The 14988-nt window shown below is 45.7% G+C and overlaps 2 protein-coding genes across 2 annotated transcripts; both read left to right on the plus strand.

The window, feature by feature from the left end:
- The first annotated feature begins 698 nt into the window (after positions 1-698).
- On the plus strand, positions 699-7546 carry LOC138212452 (uncharacterized). The gene is made up of 4 exons (XM_069172830.1): positions 699-892; positions 2142-2179; positions 3435-3548; positions 5979-7546. The coding sequence occupies exon 4, from the start codon at positions 6110-6112 to the stop codon at positions 7157-7159; it is 1050 nt and encodes a 349-aa protein (XP_069028931.1). The 5' UTR covers positions 699-892; positions 2142-2179; positions 3435-3548; positions 5979-6109; the 3' UTR covers positions 7160-7546.
- Positions 7547-8281: 735 nt separating this feature from the next.
- On the plus strand, positions 8282-14865 carry LOC138212454 (uncharacterized). The gene is made up of 4 exons (XM_069172832.1): positions 8282-8475; positions 9262-9299; positions 10554-10664; positions 13379-14865. The coding sequence occupies exon 4, from the start codon at positions 13510-13512 to the stop codon at positions 14368-14370; it is 861 nt and encodes a 286-aa protein (XP_069028933.1). The 5' UTR covers positions 8282-8475; positions 9262-9299; positions 10554-10664; positions 13379-13509; the 3' UTR covers positions 14371-14865.
- The last annotated feature ends 123 nt before the right edge of the window (positions 14866-14988 follow it).

Raw genomic sequence — 14988 nt, forward strand, 5'->3', positions numbered from 1 at the left:
TTGAAAGTACAAGTTTGGTTTATTATTTTTTTCAAAATAAACTTAAAAGTCTGTTTATAGTGTCTCTGTGTGTGTGTGTGTGTGTGTGTGTGTGTGTGTGTGAGAGAGAGAGAGAATGTGTGTGTGTGTGTCTCTGTGTGTGTGTGTGTGTGTGTGTGTGTGTGTGTGTGTGTGTGTGTGTCTCTCTCTCTCTCTGTGTGTGTGTGTGTGTGTCTCTCTCGCTCTCTGTGTGTGTGTGTGTGTGTGTGTTGGCTGGAGGTGACTGTCTCTCCGTCTCTCCGGTTCCGGTTCCGGTTCCTCACAGCTCGGCTGAGTCTCGCTGTGAGGAACCGGTCTGTGTTCCGTCTTCAGCCGAGAGATGCGGAGCAGAGAGCGGCTGTGTGTGCGCAGCCTCCCGGCGCACATCTCCATCTCGCAGTGCGCAGTAATTGAAATGGCGCATTTGGCCGCGGGCTGCTGAGGGCATAATGCATGACGGGAGACGTCACCGGGCCCCGGAGCCCCGGAGGGATGTTTGATGTTGTAAAATATAAGAAATGTCGGGGAGGGGGGCGGCTGCGCAGGGCCGCACATTCACACCGCAAACTGCGCTTTGTCTGCGGGAGGAGGGCAAACTGCGCCTCATCAGCCTTCATCCCTCCGACTGGATCCGCGTCCTCCCTCTGACAGAGGAGAGCAAACCGCCCGCGTTACTGTAACCTAATCCGGGCCCCCGGGGGTCTGAAGGGCCCCGGGCTACAGCCCTCACCCAGCCCTCTTTCTTCTGCTGCTCCTGCCTCTCACACACCGGAGGACCGAGGACCGACGAGCAGCCGGGATCCGGAGACCTGAAGCCGCGGGACGGAGCACGCAGACGCCGCTCTCCATGTCTTCCGTGTCGGTGTCCTCTCAGGTGAGCACGCGCCGGCATGAGAACCGCACACCTGCAGCTTGGTGGCAGATTTACGGTCAAAGTTGGTCAATTTAAAACCGTAAACTCGGTATTCCGACATATTCTGTCGACGACTCGCCGTTCACAACCTCACGCCAAACTCTATTGAAAGAACGTCGGTTTTAAATCCGCGCCGGTTTCACCAATAAATTCGTTTCCGACACAACGAAACAAGACATGTTTGTCAATAATAGGACGCCGTCATAAATTCGGGGCCAGCAGGTAATCAGGAGGCGGAGTGTCTGCAGACATCTTCCTCTGCAGCAGGTCGCGTCCCGTCTGCAGGACGTCGGCGGGTCACATGTCCCCCTGAATGTCATGGTAACGAGAGGGACCGTAAGGTCGCCGCCATCCTCTTCCTCTGCGACCATCACAGAGTCGCTGCTGTGACAACAACAATACAACAACACAACAACACAACAACAACACAACAACAATACAACAACAACACAACAACAATACAACAACACAACAACAATACAACAACAACACAACAACAATACAACAACAACACAACAACAACACAACAACAATACAACAACAACACAACAACAATACAACAACACAACAACAATACAACAACAATACAACAACACAACAACAACACAACAACAATACAACAACAACAACAATACAACACAACAACAATACAACAACAACACAACAACAATACAACAACACAACAACACAACAACAACACAACAACACAACAACAACACAACAACAATACAACAATACAACAACAACAACAACACAACAACAATACAACACAACAACAATACAACAACAACACAACAACAATACAACAACACAACAACAACACAACAACGATACAACAACACAACAACAACACAACAACAACACAACAACAATACAACAACAACACAACAACAACACAACAACAATACAACAACAACACAACAACAACAATACAACAACAACACAACAACAATACAACAACAACACAACGGGGAAACTGTAATGAACACATGAAATGTCAACAGAAGTTGTTTGTGTGATTTTCTTGCCTGTTTTTTTATGTCGTCATAGCAACAGAGATCCTCAGATCATCATACCTGTTAATTTAATGATAAAAACATACATCTGATTAATTGATTGTAAAACTGTCCTGGCTCCGCCCCCCTCTGTCTGATTGACAGGTGATTGTGTGTCCAGGTGTGTCACCTCTGATCTGTCTGCTGTGTTTCAGGTGTCCAGGTGTTGACGGCTTCCCGTTGGCCAGTGAAGGTGAGATCAGCTGGAGGACAGCGACACCTGCTGGACTCTCACAGCATCACACCACACTCCGTTTCCTCTGCCGTTCTCTCCGGTGCTCACTCTCGCTCACTCTATCCTCGCGAGACGCGTGGGTCCTTCGGTCATGTGACACGGGACAACAACTTTTAACACAAATAAGACAAACTTAGGAAAAATTAAAACATTTGGAAGTGATGCAGCCACCCACGTTTTGTATTTATCGATATCTAAAAAAAATAAATATATTCGATACCCAATGAGTAGTTTGTAATTGTAATATAACCTCCCAACAACCCCCCCCCTCCACCTCCATCCCCCCAAACCAGCCCCCACCAGCTCCGTTAACTACGCAGCACATTTACTGAGTGAAGTCAAACAATTATCAGCCACTAAAAGTTGAGTTGCTCCACTTGCTGCTTTCCTTCTGCTCCACAAGTCGAAGGTAAATCATTTATTTTCTACTCTTTTACATGTCGGAGGGGAAACTTGTATTTTGTACTCCACCACATTTATATGAACACTTTATTTCTTCTTAATATAAGATGACAAAGATGATAAAGATGATAAAGATTTGACTCAGCGAGGCTTCACTGTTATGATCCAGTAAAATGTTATTAAAGTATAAAGAAAAAGTACCAAACTTGTTTTACTTTCACTTCAGTGAAGGATCCTCCAACGTCTGCTTTATTCTCAAATGTTACGAAGGCAGAAAGGCATGCTGGGAAATGAAATGCTAATTTGTTTCTCCGGTCCCGGCTTTTTATCAACATTTCCACTTTTTAAGAACAACAATATTTAATTAGAAATCAACAGAACCAAAGAAAACATTGTAATCCTTGAACTGCAGTACCACTGAGGCCACTAGGGGTCGTCTCCATAGACTCCCATTCAAACAGCATCTCTCCTGAAACACAAAGTCTTTTAAAGTTTCTTTTTTCGCCAGGGGACATATGTTTATCCACTTTCATGAGTTTTTGAATATGATAAAGCCTCCAAAAAGGCAAATCACTTTATGTAAGGATAATAAGGAAAGAGAAAAATAATTCCTTGAAAAACAACAGGGGTGTGACTGGCCTGTCAGACCAAGTTCCTTCTCGACAGGCCCGCTTCCTGTTTTACCTCATGAATGTGAACGAGTCACAGAGATGAAGTTCAGATGGTGTCTTTGAGGGGAGCTGAGAGAAGGAGGTGAAAGAGGAGGTGAAAGAGGAAGGCTCGTTTCACACACACATTTCCCTTTTAACAGCATCTTGTCAGTGTGTGATCAGTGTGTGTCGCAGCAGCACCTCCTCCTCCTCCTCCTCATCATCATCATCATCACCACCACCACCTGCAGCATCTCCAGCCGCCCGGCAACACCGTGAGTTTTATTTTAAATATTCCGACTGACACTTCTGATGTTTTTACTTTCATCTCCAAGTATTTGTTTCTCTCTGAGTGTTTTTTAATTTTTTTTAATAAATGTTTGGATACTCCGGTTTTCAGCAGTACTTTGTGTTTTTCAGTCGTAGACGGAGTCTGTGGTAACTCGTCCGATTCATCAGATAAGATAAGACGCATTCCTTTAAACACGTTCCCTTCGATCTATTTTTAATTCACAAAATGTTTTACTTCATTACTTAAACATCAACTTCCTGTGTCATGGCGAGCGAGCCGTGTGGCCACGCCCACTTGCAAAACACATCAGATGTATCGTCTCACTACGCCGGACGTATGTGACACGTTTCGTGAGGTTTCAAGCATCCTTTGACCTTAAACATCAACTTCCTGTCTCACGGCGAGACATCAAACTTTGCCGCATCGTCACGGCGACGCCCATTGACAAAGTGGAACGAATGTCTCAATATATCATCGACTACATGTTTAGGTTATTGTGACCCGATTTTAGGTTCATGGGATCAACCAGCTCGACGTCGAATGTGAAAGTATGAAAAGTGTCATTTCCAGTGTCCACCAGGGGGCGCTATGACTATGAGCGAATATTACCACACAGGGGTCTTCAGGGCGGGGCTGTTATCATACCTGTGATGTTTGGAGAAGGTCGGTCCATGTACGTAAGATTTAAAGCAACTCCTAGTTTCATGGCGAGTCCTCAAAATGGCCGCCTCTCACGGGCACACACATCGACGAAAACGAATTATTTATACAACTTTTAATCCCAAACATGTTTTCTATCCAGAGAAACTAAATTCAAGTCGGTCGGACAAAATCCCTCGGAGGAGTTCGGGCCCGAGCATCGGTGCGAAAGCCCTGTTGTTTTTCGTAAGAATGTTTTTCTTGTTACGTAAAGTGATTTTCCTTTTTGGAGGTTTTATCATCTTCTAAAACTCATGAAAGTAGAAACACATTTGTCTCCCGGTGAAACTTTTCGTATTCTCGTGGAGTCACGAGTGGGCGTGGCCAACGGCTCGAGAGCGCCCCCTACAGAGATGCCCCGGCGGCCACATTTACCTAAATTCACGAATTCCAGTGGACACGTGTATCACACCGAGACGCACAAAAAAGTTAAATAAATAATTTGTTTTCATTGATGTGTGTGCCTGTGAGAGGCGGCCATTTTGAGCATCTCGCCATGAAACTACGAGTTGCTTTAACTCTTATGTACATGGACCGACCTTCTCCAAACATCACAGGTATGATAACAGCCCCGCCCTGAAGACCCCTGTGGGGTAATATTCGCTCATAGTCATAGCGCCCCCTGTTGGCCACTGGAAATGACACTTTTCATACTTTCACATTCTACGTCGAGCTGGTTGATCCCATGAACCTAAAGTCGGGTCACAATAACCTAAACATGTAGTTGATGATATATTGAGACATTCGTTCGACTTTGTCAATGGGCGTCGCCGTGACGATGTGGCAAAGTTTGATGTCTCGCCGTGACACAGGAAGTTGATGTTTAAGGTCAAAGGATGCTTGAAACCTCACGAAACGTGTCACATACATCTGACGTAGTGAGACGATACATCTGATGTGTTTTGCGAGTGGGCGTGGCCACACGGCTCGCCAGCGCCCCCTGCTGGAGACAGGAAACGAGACAAAAATAGCAACTTTAAGCGGGTATACACGGTCCCTCGCGAGCTGCACGTCGGGGAGATGGCTTCGGGGAGGCGGCGCGCCGGAGTGCGAGGGCCTGTACATCACTGCTTGCAGTTTTAATTTGACAAAGTACAACGTGTCAGAATCGCCCAAAATGTCGACTAAATTCAAAATGGTGGACTTCCTGTCGAGTTGACGTAACAGTGCAATGTAACTTTTTGTGCGTCTACGTGTGATACACGTGTCCACCAGATTTCGTGAATTTAGGTAAATGTGCCCGCCGGGGCATCTCTTTAGGGGGCGCTCTCGAGCCATTTGGCCACGCCCACTCGCGATTCCACTCGAATACGAAATTTTTCGCCAAGAGACATATGTGTTTCCACTTTCATGAGTTTTTGAATATGATAAAGCCTCCAAAAAGGCAAATCACTTTATGTCAGAAAAAGAACGACTAATGTCCAACGGCGACGAACGACTAAGAACATTTTTACGAAAAACAACAGGGCTTCACACCGATTCTCGGTACTCGGGCTCTAATTAGAAGTCAACAGAACCAAAGAAAACATTGTCATCCTTGAACTGCAGTACCACTGAGGCCACTAGGGGTCGTCTCCATAGACTCCCATTCAAACAGCATCTCTCCTGAAACACAAAGTCTTTTAAAGTTTCTTTTTGTGTCGAGGCTCCGTCGGCCGGTCAGGACTCACCTGTCCCCTCACAGGTCCACTGATGAGTCTGTTTCTGTCCTCAGAGTGTCTCTGGTCTCCGTCCGTGTTGGACAACAGACGGAGAAACTTTCACCCCGAACAGTGGATCAGTCTGCTCATCGCTCCGCAGAGGAAAACACATCGACACGTCCGGACTGGACGGAAACTCCACAAGATGGCCTCAGAACCAATAATAAGAAGAAGCATCGATACGCCACCGGAGTTTTCTGAATTACGTAACAAACTTAAAACAGACTTCGATTCATTCACTAAACTGTTTGACAGCAGTGAACCAGAGATGAGACGGATTGTTGCAGATTTTCAGAGGATTTCTGCAAAAGTACAAAAAATGCAGAGAAACATAGACATAGCAAGAACAGCAGGAGTTGATATTGTACCAGTTGGACGAATAGCAGGAATAGTTGGAGGAATAGTAGAAATACTTGGAGGAATAGCAGAAATACTTGGAGGAATAGCAAAAATAATTGCAGGAATAACAGAAATACTTGGAGGAATAGCAGGAATACTTGGAGGAATAGCAGAAATACTTGGAGGAATAGCAGAAATAGTTGGAGGAATAGCAGGAATACTTGGAGGAATAGCAGAAATACTTGGAGGAATAGCAGCAATAGTTGGAGTCTTCACAGCTCCACTCACTGGAGGTTTGAGTTCACTTGTTGCTGCTGGTGTTGGTGGAAGTGTTAATGGTGTTGTTGGAGGTGGTGTTGGAGGTGGTGTTGTTGTTGTTGGTGCAAACATTTACAAAAACCTGCTAGAGGATGGAAGTATGAATAAGGTAGAAGAATGGGGGAAAGACTTCATGAAGCTTGTTGAACCACTGAAGAAGAAACTGGAAGGAATTCAGACGACGTGTAAACAGTTGGAGGAATCTGTTGATGGAGCTGAAAACACTCTGAAAGATGTGGAGGAGATGAAGAAGATCCTCAGACGAGTGTCTGAACTGAGGAAGAAGAGTCGAGGAGCTTTGGTTTTAGCTGTAGCGGGGATGGGGGTGATAAATGAGGCGATGATGCTCGTTATGGGTGTTTTCAACTTGTATCTGAGCCCTGAACAGGACCAGAAGCTGAGAGAGTCCATCATCCAGTCAGCTGATCAGTGTGAGAAGGTTGTTGATGAGTTCAAGAGGATGAGGAGGGAACTCAGAGACCTTACAGGAAGTTCATCATCACAGGCTGTTGAGGAAAGAAACCAGTCAAGGTCCTGATCTAGAGTTCACTGGAGTTGGTGTTGTAATAGATGAGATTTCTACGGTATGAAGGTGATCATGGACCAACACAGAGTGATGTCTGAGAAGGTGAGCCGACCCCGAGCGCTGACACTGACGGGATGGAAATGATGACCTCGTCACCTTATTCACATGTGGTTTCATTTGAAGCTTGAGAATGTGAATTTCACATAAAATAATGTTTGAGACAGAATGTACATATTGTAAAATATAGATATATATAAGTGTCGGGGGGGAAACTATAGATGAACACATGAAACTATAAATGAACACATGAAACTACAAATGAACACATGAAACTAAATGAACACATGAAACTATAGATGAACACATGAAACTAAATAAACACATGAAATGTCAACAGAAGTTGTTTCAGTGTGATTTTCTTGCCTGTTTTGTTGGTTATCTATTGTTTTTTATGTCGTCATAGCGACAGAGATCCTCAGATCATCACACCTGTTATTTTAACCTGATAATCCATAAATCTGATTAATTGATTGTAAAACTGTCCTGGCTCCGCCCCCCTCTGTCTGATTGACAGGTGATTGTGGGACATTTGATGCAGAGCTGGTTAACATGTTGCTCCACCCACCGGAAGGAGCAGCAGTGTGTGTGTGTGTCTCTCTGTGTGTGTGTGTGTGTGTGTGTGTGTTGGCTGGAGGTGACTGTCTCTCCGTCTCTCCGGTTCCGGTTCCGGTTCCTCACAGCTCGGCTGAGTCTCGCTGTGAGGAACCGGTCTGTGTTCCGTCTTCAGCCGAGAGATGCGGAGCAGAGAGCGGCTGTGTGTGCGCAGCCTCCCGGCGCACATCTCCATCTCGCAGTGCGCAGTAATTGAAATGGCGCATTTGGCCGCGGGCTGCTGAGGGCATAATGCATGACGGGAGACGTCACCGGGCCCCGGAGCCCCGGAGGGATGTTTGATGTTGTAAAATATAAGAAATGTCGGGGAGGGGGGCGGCTGCGCAGGGCCGCACATTCACACCGCAAACTGCGCTTTGTCTGCGGGAGGAGGGCAAACTGCGCCTCATCAGCCTTCATCCCTCCGACTGGATCCGCGTCCTCCCTCTGACAGAGGAGAGCAAACCGCCCGCGTTACTGTAACCTAATCCGGGCCCCCGGGGGTCTGAAGGGCCCCGGGCTACAGCCCTCACCCAGCCCTCTTTCTTCTGCTGCTCCTGCCTCTCACACACCGGAGGACCGAGGACCGACGAGCAGCCGGGATCCGGAGACCTGAAGCCGCGGGACGGAGCACGCAGACGCCGCTCTCCATGTCTTCCGTGTCGGTGTCCTCTCAGGTGAGCACGCGCCGGCATGAGAACCGCACACCTGCAGCTTGGTGGCAGATTTACGGTCAAAGTTGGTCAATTTAAAACCGTAAACTCGGTATTCCGACATATTCTGTCGACGACTCGCCGTTCACAACCTCACGCCAAACTCTATTGAAAGAACGTCGGTTTTAAATCCGCGCCGGTTTCACCAATAAATTCGTTTCCGACACAACGAAACAAGACATGTTTGTCAATAATAGGACGCCGTCATAAATTCGGCGCCAGCAGGTAATCAGGAGGCGGAGTCTCTGCAGACATCTTCCTCTGCAGCAGGTCGCGTCCCGTCTGCAGGACGTCGGCGGGTCACATGTCCCCCTGAATGTCATGGTAACGAGAGGGACCATAAGGTCGCCGCCATCCTCTTCCTCCGCGACCATCACAGAGTCGCTGCTGTGACAACAACAATACAACAATACAACAACACAACAACAACACAACAACACAACAACAACACAACAACAACACAACAACAACACAACAACAACACAACAACAATACAACAACAACACAACGGGGAAACTGTAATGAACACATGAAATGTCAACAGAAGTTGTTTGTGTGATTTTCTTGCCTGTTTTTTTATGTCGTCATAGCAACAGAGATCCTCAGATCATCATACCTGTTAATTTAATGATAAAAACATACATCTGATTAATTGATTGTAAAACTGTCCTGGCTCCGCCCCCCTCTGTCTGATTGACAGGTGATTGTGTGTCCAGGTGTGTCACCTCTGATCTGTCTGCTGTGTTTCAGGTGTCCAGGTGTTGACGGCTTCCCGTTGGCCAGTGAAGGTGAGATCAGCTGGAGGACAGCGACACCTGCTGGACTCTCACAGCATCACACCACACTCCGTTTCCTCTGCCGTTCTCTCCGGTGCTCACTCTCGCTCACTCTATCCTCGCGAGACGCGTGGGTCCTTCGGTCATGTGACACGGGACAACAACTTTTAACACAAATAAGACAAACTTAGGAAAAATTAAAACATTTGGAAGTGATGCAGCCACCCACGTTTTGTATTTATCGATATCTAAAAAAAATAAATATATTCGATACCCAATGAGTAGTTTGTAATTGTAATATAACCTCCCAACAACCCCCCCCCCTCCACCTCCATCCCCCCAAACCAGCCCCCACCAGCTCCGTTAACTACGCAGCACATTTACTGAGTGAAGTCAAACAATTATCAGCCACTAAAAGTTGAGTTGCTCCACTTGCTGCTTTCCTTCTGCTCCACAAGTCGAAGGTAAATCATTTATTTTCTACTCTTTTACATGTCGGAGGGGAAACTTGTATTTTGTACTCCACCACATTTATATGAACACTTTATTTCTTCTTAATATAAGATGACAAAGATGATAAAGATGATAAAGATTTGACTCAGCGAGGCTTCACTGTTATGATCCAGTAAAATGTTATTAAAGTATAAAGAAAAAGTACCAAACTTGTTTTACTTTCACTTCAGTGAAGGATCCTCCAACGTCTGCTTTATTCTCAAATGTTACGAAGGCAGAAAGGCATGCTGGGAAATGAAATGCTAATTTGTTTCTCCGGTCCCGGCTTTTTATCAACATTTCCACTTTTTAAGAACAACAATATTTAATTAGAAATCAACAGAACCAAAGAAAACATTGTAATCCTTGAACTGCAGTACCACTGAGGCCACTAGGGGTCGTCTCCATAGACTCCCATTCAAACAGCATCTCTCCTGAAACACAAAGTCTTTTAAAGTTTCTTTTTTCGCCAGGGGACATATGTTTATCCACTTTCATGAGTTTTTGAATATGATAAAGCCTCCAAAAAGGCAAATCACTTTATGTAAGGATAATAAGGAAAGAGAAAAATAATTCCTTGAAAAACAACAGGGGTGTGACTGGCCTGTCAGACCAAGTTCCTTCTCGACAGGCCCGCTTCCTGTTTTACCTCATGAATGTGAACGAGTCACAGAGATGAAGTTCAGCTGGTGTCTTTGAGGGGAGCTGAGAGAAGGAGGTGAAAGAGGAGGTGAAAGAGGAAGGCTCGTTTCACACACATTTCCCTTTTAACAGCATCTTGTCAGTGTGTGATCAGTGTGTGTCGCAGCAGCACCTCCTCCTCCTCCTCCTCATCATCATCATCATCACCACCACCTGCAGCATCTCCGGCCGCCCGGCAACACCGTGAGTTTTATTTTAAATATTCCGACTGACACTTCTGATGTTTTTACTTTCATCTCCAAGTATTTGTTTCTCTCTGAGTGTTTTTTAATTTTTTTTTATAAATGTTTGGATACTCCGGTTTTCAGCAGTAGTTTGTGTTTTTCAGTCGTAGACGGAGTCTGTGGTAACTCGTCCGATTCATCAGATAAGATAAGACGCATTCCTTTAAACACGTTCCCTTCGATCTATTTTTAATTCACAAAATGTTTTACTTCATTACTTAAACATCAACTTCCTGTGTCATGGCGAGCGAGCCGTTTGGCCACGCCCACTTGCAAAACACATCAGATGTATCGTCTCACTACGCCGGACGTATGTGACACGTTTCGTGAGGTTTCAAGCATCCTTTGACCTTAAACATCAACTTCCTGTCTCACGGCGAGACATCAAACTTTGCCGCATCGTCACGGCGACGCCCATTGACAAAGTGGAACGAATGTCTCAATATATCATCGACTACATGTTTAGGTTATTGTGACCCGATTTTAGGTTCATGGGATCAACCAGCTCGACGTAGAATGTGAAAGTATGAAAAGTGTCATTTCCAGTGTCCACCAGGGGGCGCTATGACTATGAGCGAATATTACCACACAGGGGTCTTCAGGGCGGGGCTGTTATCATACCTGTGATGTTTGGAGAAGGTCGGTCCATGTACGTAAGATTTAAAGCAACTCCTAGTTTCATGGCGAGACCTCAAAATGGCCGCCTCTCACGGGCACACACATCGACGAAAACTAATTATTTATACAACTTTTAATCCCAAACATGTTTTCTATCCAGAGAAACTAAATTCAAGTCGGTCGGACAAAATCCCTCGGAGGAGTTCGGGCCCGAGCATCGGTGCGAAAGCCCTGTTGTTTTTCGTAAGAATGTTTTTCTTGTTACGTAAAGTGATTTTCCTTTTTGGAGGTTTTATCATCTTCTAAAACTCATGAAAGTAGAAACACATTTGTCTCCCGGTGAAACTTTTCGTATTCTCGTGGAGTCACGAGTGGGCGTGGCCAACGGCTCGAGAGCGCCCCCTACAGAGATGCCCCGGCGGCCACATTTACCTAAATTCACGAATTCCAGTGGACACGTGTATCACACCTAGACGCACAAAAAAGTTAAATAAATAATTTGTTTTCATTGATGTGTGTGCCTGTGAGAGGCGGCCATTTTGAGCATCTCGCCATGAATCTACGACCTTCTCCAAACATCACAGGTATGATAACAGCCCCACCCTGAAGACCCCTGTGGGGTAATATTCGCTCATAGTCATAGCGCCCCCTGTTGGCCACTGGAAATGACACTTTTCATACTTTCACATTCTACGTCGAGCTGGTTGATCCCATGAACCTAAAGTCGGGTCACAATAACCTAAACATGTAGTTGATGATATATTGAGACATTCGTTCGACTTTGTCAATGGGCGTCGCCGTGACGATGTGGCAAAGTTTGATGTCTCGCCGTGACACAGGAAGTTGATGTTTAAGGTCAAAGGATGCTTGAAACCTCACGAAACGTGTCACATACATCTGACGTAGTGAGACGATACATCTGATGTGTTTTGCGAGTGGGCGTGGCCACACGGCTCGCCAGCGCCCCCTGCTGGAGACAGGAAACGAGACAAAAATAGCAACTTTAAGCGGGTATACGCGGTCCCTCGCGAGCTGCACGTCGGGGAGACGGCTTCGGGGAGGCGGCGCGCCAGAGTGCGAGGGCCTGTACATCACTGCTTGCAGTTTTAATTTGACAAAGTACAACGTGTCAGAATCGGCCAAAATGCCGACTAAATTCAAAATGGTGGACTTCCTGTCGAGTTGACGTAACGGTGCAATGTAACTTTTTGTGCGTCTACGTGTGATACACGTGTCCACCAGATTTCGTGAATTTAGGTAAATGTGGCCGCCGGGGCATCTCTTTAGGGGGCGCTCTCGAGCCATTTGGCCGCGACCACTCGCGACTCAACTAGAATACGAAATTTTTCGCCAGGAGACAAATGTGTTTCCACTTTCATGAGTTTTTGAATATGATAAAGCCTCCAAAAAGGCAAATCACTTTATGTCAGAAAAAGAACGACTAATGTCCAACGGCGACGAACGACTAAGAACATTTTTACGAAAAACAACAGGGCTTCACACCGATTCTCGGTACTCGGGCTCTAATTAGAAGTCAACAGAACCAAAGAAAACATTGTAATTGGGGACAGCACGGTGGTGCAGTGGTTAGCACTGTCGCCTCACAGCAAAAAGGTTCCGGGTTCGAATCCGGTCCTGGGCCTTTCTGTGGGGAGTTTGCATGTTCTCCCTGTGCTTGCGTGGGTTCTCTCCGGGTTCTCAAGCTTCCTCCCATCATCCAAAAACATGCACCTCAGGTCAGGTTACCTGGCGCCGTGCTAGTGGCAGCCTGCTGCAGCAGCTCCCCCCTGAGAGCCCCCCTGCTGTAGTGAAGACATTTCCCCTCGGGGATTAATAGAGTGAAATAAAAAAAATATATTAAAAAAAAAAAAAAAATCCTTGAACTGCAGTACCACTGAGGCCACTAGGGGTCGTCTCCATAGACTCCCATTCAAACAGCATCTCTCCTGAAACACAAAGTCTTTTAAAGTTTCTTTTTGTGTCGAGGCTCCGTCGGCCGGTCAGGACTCACCTGTCCCCTCACAGGTCCACTGATGAGTCTGTTTCTGTCCTCAGAGTGTCTCTGGTCTCCGTCCGTGTTGGACAACAGACGGAGAAACTTTCACCCCGAACAGTGGATCAGTCTGCTCATCGCTCCGCAGAGGAAAACACATCGACACGTCTGGACTGGACGGAAACTCCACAAGATGGCCTCAGGACCAATAATAATAAGAAGAAGAAGAAAAAGCATCGGACTGCCACTGATGTTTTCTAAATTACATGACAAAGTTAATACAGACGTCGATTCATTCACTGAACTGTTTGACATCAGTGAACCAGAGATGAGACGGATTGTTGCAGATTTTCAGAGGATTTCTGAAGAAGTAAAAACAATGCAGAGAGACACAGACATAGTAAGAAAAGTAGGAGGTGGTATTGGAGTAGTTGCAGGAATAGCAGGAATAGTTGGAGGAATAGCAGGAATAGTTGGAGTCTTAGCAGCTCCGCTCACTGGAGGTACAAGTTTACTTGTTGCTGGTGCTGCTGTTGGTGGAGGTGTTGGTGTTGTTGTTGCAAATATTTCCAAAAAACTGAAAGAGAATGGAAGTATGAAGAAGGTAGAAGAAAGGGGGAAAGACTTCATGAAGCTTGTTGAACCACTGAAGGAGAAACTGGAAGGAATTCAGACGACGTGTAAACAGTTTGAGGAATCTGTTGATGGAGCTGAAAACACTCTGAAAGATGTGGAGGAGATGAAGGAGATCCTCAGACGAGTGTCTGAACTGAGGAAGAAGAGTCGAGGAGCTTTGGATGTTGCTGTATCAGTGTTACAGAACATCAATCAGGTGTTGGTGCTCATTGTGGCCATTTTCATTGTGTTACCGACCCCTGAACAGGACAAGAAGCTGAGAGAGTCCATCATCCAGTCAGCTGATCAGAGTCAGAAGGTTGTTGATGAGTTCAATGGGATGAAGAGGGTACTTGAACAATGGAGGCTGTGGCTCAGTCAGTTGAGTGGGTTGCACACTAATCAGAAGGTTGGTGGTTCCTCCTGTCCACATGTCTAAGTGTCCTTGAGCAAGACACTGAAGCCTAAACTGCTCCCGATGTCGTACCATCGGTGTGTTGGAAGTCACTTTGGATAAAAGCGTCAGCTAAATGAAACGTAACAATTTATAAGAAGAATAAACAGTTGAATGTTCCCCATCTGTTGATAATCACGTGCTTATAGGAGGGAGGTTCTGGTTCTGGTTCTGTTGGAGGGTTCTTCCTGTGGAAGAGAGTTTCTCCTTCCAGCTGTGGCTCATGTTAAACTGTTGGGTTCCTCTGTGATGTTCTGTTGGTTCTGTTAGAACTTCACTGTTCAAGAACCCTGAGAGGACCGATTCTGTTTGGTTCTGTAAAAATATACATATTATATCATCTTTATTATGTTATATTACATTCATTGTGTTATATTATATTATTTTCTATCCTTTTGCTGATTGATTGTGAAGACCATGTTTGTTTGAAAGTACAAGTTTGGTTTATTATTTTTTTCAAAATAAACTTAAAAGTCTGTTTATAGTGTCTCTGTGTGTGTGTGTGTGTGTGTGTGTGTGTGTGTGTGTGTGTGTGTGTGTGTGAGAGAGAGAGAGAGAATGTGTGTGTGTGTGTGTGTGTGTGAGAGAGAGAGAGAGAGTGTG

Source organism: Embiotoca jacksoni, unplaced genomic scaffold, assembly GCF_022577435.1.
Source record: "Embiotoca jacksoni isolate LCO1_2020_lvr unplaced genomic scaffold, fEmbJac1.0.p SCAF_55, whole genome shotgun sequence".
In the NCBI taxonomy this organism is placed as follows: Eukaryota; Metazoa; Chordata; class Actinopteri; family Embiotocidae; genus Embiotoca; species Embiotoca jacksoni.

What these genes read in the sequence shown, in the direction of transcription:
- LOC138212452 (XM_069172830.1), top strand. Translation starts at nt 6,110, where the DNA reads ATGGCCTCAGAACCAATAATAAGAAGAAGCATCGATACGCCACCGGAG.
- LOC138212454 (XM_069172832.1), top strand. Translation starts at nt 13,510, where the DNA reads ATGGCCTCAGGACCAATAATAATAAGAAGAAGAAGAAAAAGCATCGGA.